This window comes from Osmerus eperlanus, chromosome 10 (genome assembly GCF_963692335.1).
Source record: "Osmerus eperlanus chromosome 10, fOsmEpe2.1, whole genome shotgun sequence".
Lineage (NCBI taxonomy): Eukaryota > Metazoa > Chordata > Actinopteri > Osmeriformes > Osmeridae > Osmerus > Osmerus eperlanus.
This window is the reverse complement of record NC_085027.1, coordinates 7,488,836-7,503,459: the sequence shown is the minus strand read 5'-3', so window position 1 is coordinate 7,503,459 and position 14,624 is coordinate 7,488,836. Positions and strand designations below refer to the sequence as shown.

Below are 14,624 nucleotides of genomic sequence, written 5' to 3'. Positions count from 1 at the left end.
CAAAAAATTAACTTACCAGTTTTTGAGAAGAAATATCTGCCTGGAGAGCGAGTGTCTACTGTTAAGAAAAGGAAATGTATTTCAATGTCATCGTCGTCTTCATAGAAAGAAATTTAATGGCAGCATTTGTGTGAACTCACCACAGGTCAATGTAGGATGGTCACCACGATGAGTATCTGCCGTTAAAAGAAGGGAATTCATATTAAAGTCATTGTCTATTTTGAAAGTGTATGGATTACACTTTATTATTATTGACTATTCATACTCAGACATATTAGGATTGGATTTATAAGCAGGGATGTTTAGATATGCTGTAGGTGTCTATTTACATATTAAAGTACAATACTGTGACATAACGTTTTATATTTCGAATAGACCTTTTTTGATGAACATTCTAATTCGTCAAGTTTGGCCCTTGAAAACTTCCGGTTTCATACGCGCGAATGGTTGTTTTGATGGAAGTCATTTTAGAAGCATAAAGTTAGCAATTAACTGTGCCAATTTTTTTTGCTGTGTTTGGCTGTTCGTTGAGATTTGGGAAGAACAAGTTGTCAACAAGTTTAAATTTCCTATAAAAACGGGACGAGTGGGTTGCTGCTGTAAAGAATAATTGTTGATCTTTCAACGCTGTTTCAATAGTAATATTGGTGGAAATACCGTTAGAATCGCGTTGGTTTTTCAACATTGTTCAATATTCAATATTAAATAAGGGTGCAAAATGATGATTGGTCAACATCAGGGTCTGACGTTGTTTCAATGAAATTAGCTTTGAAAGCGGATGTTGATTCAGCGTAGTTTCAATGAAGTTTGCTATCTGGGAGTGCTTTAAAAAGGTGGTTTGGGGAGTATAAATTGTCATGGAAGGGAATTTCCATTCATGCCTAGCATCAGTGGCGATGTGTCCTTTCTTAGGTTACTGAAATTAATTTGCGCAACAGGCAAGGGATCCACCTGAACAATAAATATACATCAGTTGAGATAACTCGGTTGTGGATCTGACACTGCATGCGTAGTCCTAGGCTATGGCTAACTCTCATATCCACCTGTTTTTTTAACCCTCGACCATACACTGGGTTCAGAAATGACAGGTGGGTGATGTAAAAACAGCAGATCATATTGAACATTTATCGGTGCGTTTATTAATTACTATTTCACAGCAGTTATTCAACAAGTAACCAGCAGATAGCCTATGCTGCACACCTCCCCGACCGTTGCTTTTAGTATGCAGGCGTCACAGCTGGTCTAGGTCTTTTTAAGCTGTCATGTCTTAATATGTACATTTTTTACATGAAAGACAAGGGACAGTAAATCAAATATAATCAATCTAAATATTAGTCTGTTCCAAAGAATACATATATGGATAATTGATATACTGTACCTGTGTCATATTGCCTGTATGTACAAACTTGAAATATTGTTGATTCTGTACTGTACATCAAATCTCTTAATTGGGTGTGCTCACGCCTTCGGCGAGCACAACCATTGTTCTCTCACATATATATTATTAGTGTGTTTGCTGCAAGCAAAAACACTATTGTTATTCTGCATACTTATTTTATTTTTTGTGTGTGTTTGTTGCAAGCAAAAATACTAATGTTATTCTGCATACTTATTATTATTATTTTTATTTTTTAAAATTTTCCTCCCACTTTTTTCCGTCGCCTACTCCTTCACACCGTTTAAGCTAGAAACACCGTTCAAACTTCATTTGATAAAGTCTGAACTGCTCTAGTGTGCTATTACTTTTCTCATTGATAACTTTTAAAGTTTTTAAGATATTAAAGTGCTAAAAAAAATGAATGGGTTTCAATGGTTCAGAATGTTCAAGTCAAATTCCATTGTGACGTCATGCACTGACAGAACTGTTTCTCACCACGTCAATTTTTGACACTATTTAACACTTTCCTGCCTGAATATGCATAGTTTTTCAAATAACAGACCTTAACTGTTTATACCGAAGACAATAAGTAGGGCTTTCTAATGATATAAATATTTGTATGATTATGTTAGGCAAATCATCCAGGTACAGTATATCAATTATCCATATATGTATTCTTTGGAACAGACTTAGATTGATTATATTTGATTTACTGTCCCTTGTATTTCATGTCTTTTATCATGCCATTTCATCTATGATGACACACTTGAAATGATTTAATTTGTAAGTGTGCCTCATGAATCAACATCAATTACATGACTGTGTAAGGCAAATTGTAAGGCCGGAGACACTTGTGTTTGTCCCCGGCTGTGAAACAATTCGGTTAGATGTTCAGGGAGATTGACTCGTTAAGTTAAAACTTAAAAAAGTGATTTTGAAAGTGGATGTCTAAAAACCAGTATTAGCTGTATCAACCAGACTAGATCAAGGTTTTCACCGCCGTAGTGTGATAGATAGATACAAGGATAACCAGTAACTGTAAATGCAGAATGATAGTTTATTATCTAAATAGTAAGATAATCAATACAATTATAATGAAACATAATCAAATACAAAACATACCTTCAGAGCAATCGTAGGTAATCAAAAGGTATTCATAATGAAACTAGGCGCCTAGTGCACCAGAGCTTGTATAGTAAACAAGAACTCAAAGTGATTGGTAAATGTTTTCCATATATACACCAAAACCTGCATACTAAAACTGGGGACACCGGTCATATGAAAGAAAGGTTGTCACATACAAATTCAAATTGGACCATCACTCATCATTACTCAAGGCTGCAGTAGACCAAGTCTGATGCCTTCGCAAGACAAGGGAATATGTAAACACATGTTTGACTACTGCATGCACAAACTCTGTAAATATACATGTTACAACATTAAAAGTATTCCTAGAATGTAATACATAAAATAAGAAACAAAATCATATCAAACATGACATTAAAAGCTGTTTAGAACTCTATTTTCATGAACACAACTTTTAATGATAATTTCAGAGTCTTCCTCGGTTCACCTTCCTGTTCAACTGTTGAGACCAACATTTCAGAGGTGTAAAGTGTGTCATTGAAGTGTGATTGTCATTTTAACATTACAGTCCCTTTTGTGCAAATCAACGACGGTCCGAGGTGAGAGTCTGTGACCAGTGACAAAGGGGCTGCATCATTCAGGTCTCTGCCAATACAGCCCTACAACTGATTGATGGTACTTTTGAATGCATTATCTAGTTTGTAGAAGTGGAACTGAGGATGTGGTGCTGCGCATTGATTCTACAAATGTATGTAAAAAGTAGTCAAATACATGAATGATGGCACTTAGGCTAGGTCACAGTGTTGCACAAGGTGTTGAGCTGGGACCTGAGCTGGCCGAAGGACGGGCGTGTTTGAGGTGTGTACTGCCAACACTCCTTCATCAAGCTGTATATGTCAGGGGGGCAACCATGAGGTATGGGCATCTGGTATCCTAAGAAACAAAGACAACTTTAAAGGGGTACTTCACTATTTTAAAGAAAGTAAAAAAAAACAGGTAAAATAATAATAGTAGTAATACTCAAAAGGTAACAATTTCACAGAATGTAAATCAAATTGAATAGTTGTCTCCAGCCGTAGGTATTATATATCAAAGACACCCCCCACACACACACACATACATGTACACACACACACACACACACACACACACACACACACACACACACACACACACACACACACACACACACACACACACACACACACACACACACACACACAGCTGATCACTGGGAAGGGGAACTGTTGAGTTCCAGCTCTGAAACACACACACAAAAACCCACACACTGCCACAAACCCACACACTGCCAAACACACACACCTTTATCCACTTCATCCCTCGTCTGCTGGTTGGTCATGCTGGTGTAGGGAACCATTCCTCTGGAGAAGGTCTCCCATAGGAGAACCCCGAAACTCCACACATCGCTCTGCGAGGTGTAGTGCCCTGGAAGCACAGCCAGGGGGCAGCATTGACATATATACTCATCCATGACCATGATACTTGAAAAACCATTAAGCCTTTATGAAAGCTCATGTCAATATCCCCCTCTTGTCCACATCCCAAAGCTACAGAGACAGACCTTTCTGTGGATGTTTGGGATGTCTGCTCTTAGTATAGTGGCTACTCTTAGTTGTTTAGACATCTATTCGGGCTGCATTCCTGTGTGTTGCATCACAACCCATCAGATAGCTCTGTGAGTAAGAGTTAGATCTTCCCATACACTCCCACAGTACACCCACGGAAAGCTGTCTGTCTGCCTGACTGACACACACACACACACACACACACACACACACACACACACACACCTACAGCTGGCTGATAACTCGGCAGTGGAACTATTGAGTTCCAGCTCTGAGTGGGTACATTGCACTGTGGGTACAGTCCCTGAGTTAGCTGTAACTCAAGGTGAGTGGAGACAGATATATATTGATGAGCATGGGAGAGGGCAGGAATGTAGGAAGGAGGAAACAATGCTAAGGTGATGGATGAGTGGAGGAAAATAGAGAGGAATGGAGGGTGTAAAAAAGGGAGGAGAGAGAAGGAGAGAGAGCAAAAAGGTTATGGAGGAAAAGCATGAAACACAAGATAGAGACGGAGAGAAAGACAGGGATTGAGAGACAGGAAGGAAGAGCCAGCCGTGCGTGGTGCAGAGTCTCGCTGACAAACAGCTCCTACCATAGTTGAGGGCCTCTGGGGCCGTCCACTTGATGGGGATCTGCCTGAGACCCCCAGTGGAGGAGTACACCCCGTCCTCCTCCTCCCTCGACATCCCAAAGTCACTGATCTTCACCAGGCTCTTCTCGCCCACCAGACAGTTCCTCGCCGCCAGGTCACTGTGGATAGAGTTAGAGAGAGATAGATATATAGGAGCCGGTGTAGTGAGCGAAGACATGTGAGGAGGAGCAGAGAGGGTGAGTGTTGCAGAGACAGGTACACAAACAGGGAATGAGAGAGGAACACAAATAGCAGTTAGAGTTTCAAATTAATTTGTGGAGAGGAACATTATTAAATTATGAGCCCCTTTGAAAGAATGAAGCTGCTTTATCTATAATGTGTAACTCTGGCAGCTTTGCCTGGCTGTAATGTATGCATGCTCAGAGGAAGCACTCATCTCACTGGAAGAAAAAATGAAAGCAAAACATTTTAAAACAACTATTGAGTTCTAGGTCGTTTAGGATGTTAAACATAACTTATTCATTCATTCGTTCGTTCAAGGATTAATTCACTGATGGACAGACTAATTGATTTATTGATTAATTCATTCAGCTCTTTCTCACCGATGGATGCACTTTTTGCTCTCCAGGTACTCCATGCCTGCGGCCACATTCTCCGCCATCTTAACCAGCATTTTTGACTTCAGATTTTGACCTTCACTGCGCAAGAAGGACAGAAAGTCTCCCCCTGCCAACAAACACACACACGACACACACAACGCAGACACACACATGACACACACACAAGACACACGACACAGACACAAGGTTAATGAGGGATTTAGAGGGTGCAGCGACTGGCTACTGCTGTGTTTGTGGTTTCCAGAGCTGACACTGACCCTGGACCAGCTCCATGATGATGTAGATGGGCTGATTCTGTGTGCACACACCAATTAGCTTCACAATGTTGGGATGATCATACTGCTTCAGGATCCTGGAGGTCAGAGTGAAAGGATGGAGGGAGGAAGAGAGGGAGGGAGGGAGGGAGAGGAAACAAGTGAGATGAAAAAGAGAGAACTGCATCCTGACATGTACAAAAATCCTATTAGTGTTTCCAGTTGACAGTTGAACAACATGACAGTTAACATTTCTGTGTACGCATGCATGTGTGTGGTTGTATGTGTGTGTGTGTCAGCGTCTGTGACTAACCGAGCCTCCATTAGGAACTTATTCTTGTGTTCTGGGGCTAGGTTCTCCCTGCAGGCTTTCACAGCCACAGGGGTGTTATCACAACGTAGACGGCCACTGTACACTTCTCCAAAGTTACCCTGGCAACACACAACACCAGAACATCATGCTTGAAAAACAAGCTTAATTACTTTATCATACCAAGCAGTCTGCACGACCCAGTACACACACACTATTATTTGAATGCAACATGGTTAACTTGATTGATGTGTATGTGTACTCTAGGTATTATATTGCTACATTCCAGCTAGCAAAGAGTTAAACCCACCCGGCCAATACTTTGACCCAGGATTACATCATCATGTTCCAGAACCCACTTGTCCTACAGATAGGAGAGTGGGAGGCAGAGAGAGAGAGAGAGAGAGAGAGAGAGAGAGAGAGAGATAGAGAGAAAGAAAGCAAGAGGAGATGTCATCAAAGTAGTTACTCTCTTTGACCTGAGACAATGAGTGTGATGGTGGCCAGTCAGACAAGGGCTGCATGTGTGATCTAACACTGCATGGTCCTTCAAGCCACTTGCAACAACCTGCCACACAGAGGTATGTGTGTGTGTGTGCGCGTGAGAGATAAAGAAAGTGAGAGGGGGAAGAGAGAGAGGGATACGGGGAGTTTTGTGGTCATTTGACAGCATAATAGTATATGCCACCCTAGAGGACATTTGAGGCAAGACTGAGTAGTGTGGGCATTTGTGTGGTTTTCCAGTGTTAGGAGGTGAGAGTGTGAGCAACTTGGGATCTCATTAAAATCAAATAGATCCTAAGTGAGCACGGAACACAGAGGCAGCTGGCCTGGCATACGCACACTCATACTCACACACCCGTCAAGACGACATAACTACACATCCTTGAGCGTGTGTGTGCTTATGAGTGTGTGTGTGTGTGTGTTACCTTTAGGATAGGTCTCCTCAGGATGATGTCACTCCTCTTGGTGATTGGTTGATTGGAGGACACCAGATGGTGCATCAGCAGAGGGACATTTAGAAAACCCTCTCCATCCAGACGGTATATATTCTACACAGACACACGCACACATATAAATATCAGTTTTGTAATTAGTGATCACCCACTGATACTTAATGTTCTGTATAGTTATAGAACCCCCCACCCACATACACACAACCCCCCCTCCCCCCTCACCTCACCCAGACACAAACACAACCCCACCAACCTACTCTCTCCCTCCCTCTCTCCCCCTCTTTCTCTCTCCCTCTCACACACCCCAACACACCCACCCACACGCTCACTCACTTCAGACTTCTGGATGAGGAAGTGTCTGCAGGATCCCTTCCAGTGGACTGAGAGGACGTACTCCTGCTTGCCCTGGCTCTGACGGACCAGGAAGTCCCCGTCGCTGTGCAGCAGCTGCTGCACCTCCAGCCTGGGGACAGCGCCGTGGTACCAGGCCTGCTGGGCCAGAGGCCGCTCCACCTCCGGCACCGCCACGACCGCGGGCGGCACCTGAGCAGCACACACACAAAGTATTGTTAGGAAACCAAAAACTAGAAAAGGGATGCTACTTCAGTGACGCACTCGTGCATGCATGCATGCATGCATGCACACACGTACATACATACTTTAGTGAAGCACACTAACGTGCATGGATACACGTACACACACACAGACCAGACTGTTGGGTATTACAGGTTTTGGGGGGGGGGGGGGGGTGAGGTATTGTGTAACAGGTCACCCAGAGGGCGACCTGTGTGTGTGTTGTTTAACACACACACACACATCACAGGTGGAACTATTTGATCCAAAGGTTCATGGTTTTGTATGTGTCAGTACTTCTGTCTAAATTGTCTGTGTGCTTCTGCTTCTACATCGACAGGTTCCATGTGCATCCCATCCGGGTCTGTTTCCCACCCTCTGCTGCGGTCGTTCTGTGCCGTACTGCCTCGTCTTTCTCTCTGTTCCTTGTTTTGGCTGTTGCCAGAGCCTGTTCTTTGTTTTCTATTTTTGCCTACCTGTTTTTGGATTCCCCCTTTTGAGTCCCTCTCCTGTCCTGACAGTACGGGTGTTAATGTTATCTTTGCGTTACTTATAAAGTGAAGTTTGGCTCCGTTCTATTCAGTCACGCGGTGAAACTTTGACATGTGTTCCTCTATCACTAGATCAGATTCACCTATCAGGAAGGAAAACACCATTGATGAGGGCCAACAGACTCCTTTCACTGTGCTGATTAGAGTAAGACCTTACAATGTAGCAATTAGAACCACCCTAAATCTGGGGTAAGAGTAACACAATTATCATACAGAGTTGATTAACTACGGTACCACTTTAGCACAACTACAAACGCACTATCAGGAGGACAGATCTATTGACATGACAGCAACTGTGCTGTAGGGTGCAGTCTCTAAGGGGACCGCCGTGACAGCCATCCGACAGCACCCTTCACTGGCGCAGACAACATGACGCCTCTTCACTTTCAAATGCCTGGGAGGTGAAGTGGCATTCGTAACGTTACTCAGATCAGAAGATTAGGCATGCTAGTTTATGAAGTTAACTTTGGATACAAGAGCCTGACACACAGTAAATGAGTCTCTGTGCATCCCTGTGGTGGAATTGCTGATTGAGCTGGCAAGCTAGCTACACCAAGTCTAGTTCAAGTTCAGATGTTTTACCACAAGGTGCTATATACTTATGTAGGAGTAATTACCAGTCTTTTAATTACGGTCTACCAGAATGTTCTACACATTTTCCACCCCATTAGTTCTTCCTACCACTGTGTGGTACCAGCGCTGAGCCTCAGAGAACACACGTCCAAGAGTCTGCTACGGCGAGGGCACTGTGCATTGTGAGTATGTTGAAGTGTATGTGTCTCCACTGTCAGTGTGTGCGTGTGTTGTGTGTGGTGTGAGGTGTGTGTGAGGTGTATGCTATTGTGTGTGTGTGGCAGGACTGACCATGTATTTGGGTTTGAACATGTTACTGAGGTGGTTCATGATCCCATCCATGCTGATGGAAACCTTGGATCCATCCTTCTCCTGGAACACACAGCACCACAGGAACACCACGTTTACACTCTTCACGTCTCAAACACATCCACGACAAACATGTTAAATACAGGTACTTCCAGGTTCTTGCAATTTGTGCTTGGCATAATTGACATTTTATTCATTTAAAAGCACTTCCTCCGGGATGCCCGTCTGTCACGAGGCACTGCAGAAGGACAAAAGTCAGCTGACAGAGAAGGAGATCACGTTTAAGTTTAGTCACTGGGTAGGTCAGGTGAGGGTTTCTACATCCTCCCCACTGCCGCCACACTGTGCAAGGCCTCGTGTCACGAGAACAACTGATTAAACGATCTCTCCGAAATTCCTTCGGAACAGCATGCAAAACCAGGCAACCATGGAGACGCGTGTCAGCGTGAAGCTCCAGGTGAGGGTTATCTCTGAGATGAAGAACACTGACTGGTTCAGTGAGTCTTGTTCTGTCACATGACCCTGGATGTGACAGAACACCTGTCCTACCACACATGCAGCTGACAACACTACTGTGGGATTATAAAACATTGTAAGAGACAGAGAGTATCAGTCAACACAAGACAGGGTCACGATCCCAAAGTGTAGATATAATGACTAATACATTACATTTAGTCATTTAGCAGACACTTATCCAGAGCAAATAGCGAAAGAGAGGTCACATGAGAAACATGAAAAGAAAAGATAAAGAGGGAGGTTCTTACACTGGGGGAGAGGGAGGCCCTGTCCTCCACCATGCCATGGGCAGGTGGGGCATCTCGGGCCCCCAGCCACTCCAGCTTCCCCTTCAGCATTATCCTCTGGGCCTCCAGTCTGGCTCGCATTCCCAGGGACAGTGCCACCTGCTGGCGACTCTCCTCCAGTGCATGTCTCTTACTGAACTGGTACACTCTGAAGCCAAAGAGACAGAGAGACAGCTAATGTTGTACTTCATAGATGATACAATCCCCTAGTTATTTTTCACAGAACTGACTCGCCATTCACAAAGAACAGTCTGAAAGTGAGACATTGAGAAGCACATTGATGTGTTCCTGTTCTTTCCTAATTAATGTACAATATGACCTCAATTTCAACACATTAAGCGTGACATTCTTATTGGCAGATGAGTTATCATTACACAACATCCTACAAAAACATGAGGGGCTCTCTCAGTTGAACGCTGCCCCACAACACTAAACAATAGTGAACCACAGGTGTTAAAGAGAGTCTGAATGAGCACAGGTAGCCACTCCCTACCAAGTCAGTGCTGATACCCAGAGTGTTTCATCAAACTCAGTGTTCTGCAGTTCCCACGTCAACACTGAGAAGCCCTGCTCCATCTGGCCACCCCCCCCCCCCCCCCACTTCCACAACCTCCACCCCCCTCCCCACCAACTCCACCGCCATCCTCCAGCAGCTCATTCTAGGCTGCATGAGCTAACTAATGAGCTCAGAACCCCCCTGCCGACTGGAGAAGGTCCTAATGACACCAGACAGCCATGGAAATCCAGACAAATAAGAAGAGAAAGCACCCCCACCACACACACAACACTTACAACACACAGCTACTTATCTCAGATTCAGTTCACCGTCCTCCTAAGACCCTTTACTACAGGTGAGATGTACACACATAACGACTTGCAGTTTGGTGACGTTTATTTACAGTCTGTGCTGTGTGTGTCCTTCCATGACTTTCCAAGACTTGTATCTATGTGGGGTTGGAACTGTATTGAGTTGTGTTGTATCTGTGTTGGGGAGTATGGTATTGTTGTGTACGGTATGTATTGTGTTGTTGTGTGGTGTGATTTTGTGTTGTGTTGTATTGTTGTGATTATGTGTTATTGTGTTGTGATGGTATGTTGTGCTGTTATATTGTTTTAGTGTGTTGTGTTAACATGCTGTGTTGTTGTGATGCGAGGCTGTGTTGTGATATTGTTGTGATGGTATGCTGCGTTGTTACATTGCTGTAATGTGTTGTGTTGTGATGCCGTGTTGTTGCGTTGATGTCTTGTTGTGTTGCTTGGTCACCTCTGTCCCTTCCTGATGTCCTCCTCATCAGCCTCCAGCTCCAGCTCTAGCTGGTTCACATAGGCCTGCTGGCAGCCCACAGAGCCAGCCAGGGACAGCAGCTCCTCCTCCACCGCAGTCAGCCTGAGGGAGGGAGGGGAGGGAGGGAGGTTAAAGAATGGTAAAGTCCCATAGTATAAAAGCCAAGTACCACTATCAGTCAGTCTGAGTTATGGACTGTGGATATGGACATGTAGTGTGAATGGTGCGTGTGGTGTGTGCAGACATGTCACTGTGTGGATTGAAGTGTACGTGTGTTTGGACAGACTTGTGCTGGATCCCCTCTACAGTGAGCTCATTCATCTCCAGCTCTCCAGCAGTCAGCCAGTCTGTGTCCTCCAGCAGGCCACAGTCAAACTCCACACACACTGGAAGCTCCCCAACAGACCTACACACACACACACACACACACACACACACACACGCACGCACACACACACACACACACACACACACACATTCACACATTCACACATTCACACATGTAAACATAAATGCATGCATGTATACACACAACATAACACACACACGCAACATATCTGTACTCCAGTGTTGACCAGCAGGATGGTAGACAGTGGGTAGAAGGATGGTTGGTGGTGACTAGTGACCTATTCTGCTGAATGAAGCTCTCATACTCCTTCTCAGGCTCAATAGCCTTCAGGGCCGTGGACATCTCCCTATGGATGGACAACACCTCCTGGTGGAGCAGGCTGGACATGTCAAAGTACTCCTGCAGGATCTCCTTCCTGGGTCAGAAGTCAGAAGAAAGTTGGTTGTGGGAATTAACATTGTTACACCAGCAAACTTCCAGCACAGCTGGGAGGAAGTGACAACACCAGCACTGAGAGGAACAGTGTTTTTTACGATTACGCAAACTCCAGTCTTTGACACTCATGTCCTCACGTGCACTCTCTCTTTAAGTCTCTTTCTCTTTGGAATGTCTTTCATTTTTATCATCTCTCTTCCTGTCTCGTGCATTTATTCACTTCTGCCCTCTCTCCTCCTCTCCTCTCCTCTGTCTCTCTCCTACTCCTCTGTCTCTCTCCTACTCTTTCTCTTGTACACACACCCACACACTCACAGAACAAGCACCATCTCCTGTTGCAGGTTTTGCAGTGCGCTGAGCAGGGCTGGCTGGGTCTGGCTGTAGTGGTGTTGATGATACACCTGGGCAGCTCTTACAGACAGCACATACTCATTGTGGACCTCGTGGAGACGCAGGGTAGCCTTGACGTAGCGCTCCCGAGCCTTCTCACGGTCTTTATCTAGTCGATAGGATACACAAACCCACACACACACACACACACACAGAATGGAGACACACACACAAATAAAACATCAGGGAGGAACACACCAAGAAGAAACACAAAAAGAGGATGTGTACATAGAAGTGGACTGATTTATCTGATTGAATTTAGTGGACCCATTTCTGTGTTGTTCTGGAATAGGAAGTAATGTTTCTCTAAAGTGAAGCTAAGCAGAGAGATGATGTTCCACTTCCCAGTGTGGGACAGTCAGAGTGAGAATAAGAGTGGTTATGTGTGTGTGTGTGTGTGTGTGTGTAGCTGACTCTATTTAGACATGTAGCCCTGCCTGCAACTGAAAATAATCCAAACTCTACAGCTACATCAGCTACATTTGTGTGTGTGTGTTGGTGTATGTGTACAGGATGTGTGAAGTGTGTGAAATGTGTGATGTTTTTAATGTGTGTGAGGTGTGTGGTGTGGTGTATGTGATAGTGGGCACCTTTACTGGCCTCCTGGTGTTTCTTCTTGGCCTGGGCAGCTTCCCTCCCAGCCTGCCTGTAGCTAGCCTTCAGTCGCTCCAGGTCTGTCTGGGTCACCTGCACCCCCCCCCCCCCCCCCCCCCCCACACACACACACACACACACACAATAGCTGTTAACACCACCACCTCACTTCAGAGGAAAACAAACACACTCACAACACATACACAGAACTCAGTGTCTGTGTGTGTGGCGGTTTTTGTAGTTGTGTGTGTCTGTGTGAGAGAGAGAGATAGCGAGATAGAGAGAGGGGGAGGGAGAGAGAGAGAGAGAGAGAGAGAGAGGGAGGGAGACAGACCCTGCTTAGCTCCAGGCTGAGCTGGCTCCACTGCTCTCCGTAGGTCTTCCTGAGCTGCTGCTTGTCTCTGATGAGCAGGGTCAGCTTGCTGACGGGCCCAGTCAACAAGTCCTCCGACCGCCGACGCATCACTCGGCTCAGACCCTCTGTCTGAGACACCAGCACACCCCACGACTGGGGAGGGTGGGAAGGGAAAGACTCACTACCTACTATCAATTTAACAACCATTAACATAAGCAATGATGCACAGCAGGTATCCCGACACTAGATGGGCTCAGCCAGTAAACAGCCAGTTAGCAGCTAGTAAGCAGTTAGTAAGCAGCCATAAGCAGCAAGGAAGCAGCCAGTGAGCTCACCTTGTTGAGCTGGCTGATGTAGTCGAGCCCCCCGCCCGGCTGGGGCCCGTCCAGCCTCTCCACCATAGACGCCATCTGGTGCAGCTGGGCCGAGAACTCCCGCTCGCTCTTGGCCCGCTGGCTCATCCACTTCTTCATGACCTCCATGAGACGCAGCTCCGAGTCCTGCAGCCTCATGAGGGAGGCGTGCGCCTGTGGGCACCACAGGTCCTCCCCAAAACCCATCTCGATGTGATAACCCACACAGCTATAAAAAAAAACACACACACCATTCAAATTGACAATGTAAATATTTCATTATGGTGTCTTGATACACAAAACATCATATTGTACTATTGCAGTCCTAGAGGAATGATGGGGTAAAAAAGAATAGCTTTACTCAAATGCACAATGATGGCTTCAGGTTTGAGGTTTGTTGGCTGGCCTGCTAAATACTGAGGTAAACAGATGGCTTTGAACTTTAGTTCAATAATGGCCAGAACACTACAATACATTCTATATTTAAAAGTGTGTACACAAAGTTTGTTTCACTTCCTATCGGTTAATTTAAAATGGAGAAAGTTGATAATTTATGAGACAAAACTTCCTGTTACAGTTTAGAACTGTAGAGTTCCAAACTGTTTTTGGTTATCAGATTTGTGTCACTGCCTAAACCAAATTCCATACTATAAAAAAGTTTGACAAAGTATTAAAGCCTATGACACTCTCTCTTTAAATAGAGGGTGTAGGTGTATGTATGGAGTATCTATTTAAAAAAATATTTTATCTGCAATACAATTTTGAGTTGGTCTTCTTGTCACCCCCTCCTCCAACATATTCTTAAAGGTTATACATTATGGTCTACTGTACCGTACCGTACATACTTGTGTTAATTCAGCCGGCAACGTCAGCTTCATTTAACAAGCACGGTCAACCAAGCGGGTCATGAAAGTTTCACAAACGGATGTTTACATCGTTCAGACAAATGATGAAGGATCCTTACCTCGCGTATTCTCTACCAAACGGTCCGCTTCTCTCTTATCCGACGTTTTAGCCTGACACTCACACATTTATTAGAGATGCTGACTTGTCTAAGATGCATTCACCTAAACCGCAGGTCGTTTCAACAACCAACATCAATCTTAAAACCAGGAAACAACCTTGCTTCTGCATTGCAGAGAAACGAGAACGCCGATCCTCGGACGGGTCGCCACTAGCCCACGGTAAGGTACATGAATAGCGATTGCGTTAATTATAGTAGGTATTAAAGCAAATTGACACGCCGTATGCGTCTGTAACGTAATAATT

General features: G+C 44.7%; 1 protein-coding gene across 2 annotated transcripts; it reads right to left on the bottom strand.

Moving 5' to 3' along the window:
* Positions 1-2,413: 2,413 nt before the first annotated feature.
* On the bottom strand, positions 2,414-14,538 carry fes (FES proto-oncogene, tyrosine kinase). Of its 2 annotated transcripts, XM_062471205.1 has the most exons (19): positions 14,320-14,528; positions 13,338-13,584; positions 12,982-13,155; positions 12,644-12,740; positions 11,979-12,162; positions 11,506-11,643; positions 11,166-11,285; positions 10,859-10,981; positions 9,556-9,742; positions 8,774-8,854; positions 7,119-7,328; positions 6,759-6,881; positions 6,140-6,193; positions 5,833-5,951; positions 5,523-5,617; positions 5,248-5,371; positions 4,646-4,803; positions 3,788-3,910; positions 2,414-3,397 (listed from the first exon to the last, which is right to left on the bottom strand). In XM_062471205.1, exons 2-19 carry the CDS (start codon positions 13,560-13,562, stop codon positions 3,255-3,257), a joined length of 2,478 nt encoding a protein of 825 aa, XP_062327189.1. In that variant the 5' UTR covers positions 13,563-13,584; positions 14,320-14,528; the 3' UTR covers positions 2,414-3,254. The 2 variants fall into 2 exon arrangements, with proteins under 2 accessions (XP_062327189.1, XP_062327190.1); XM_062471206.1 differs by lacking the exons at positions 2,414-3,397; positions 3,788-3,910; positions 4,646-4,803; ... (6 more) ...; positions 8,774-8,854; positions 9,556-9,742 and adding an exon at positions 10,331-10,538 and having other exon boundaries at positions 14,320-14,538.
* Positions 14,539-14,624: the final 86 nt, after the last annotated feature.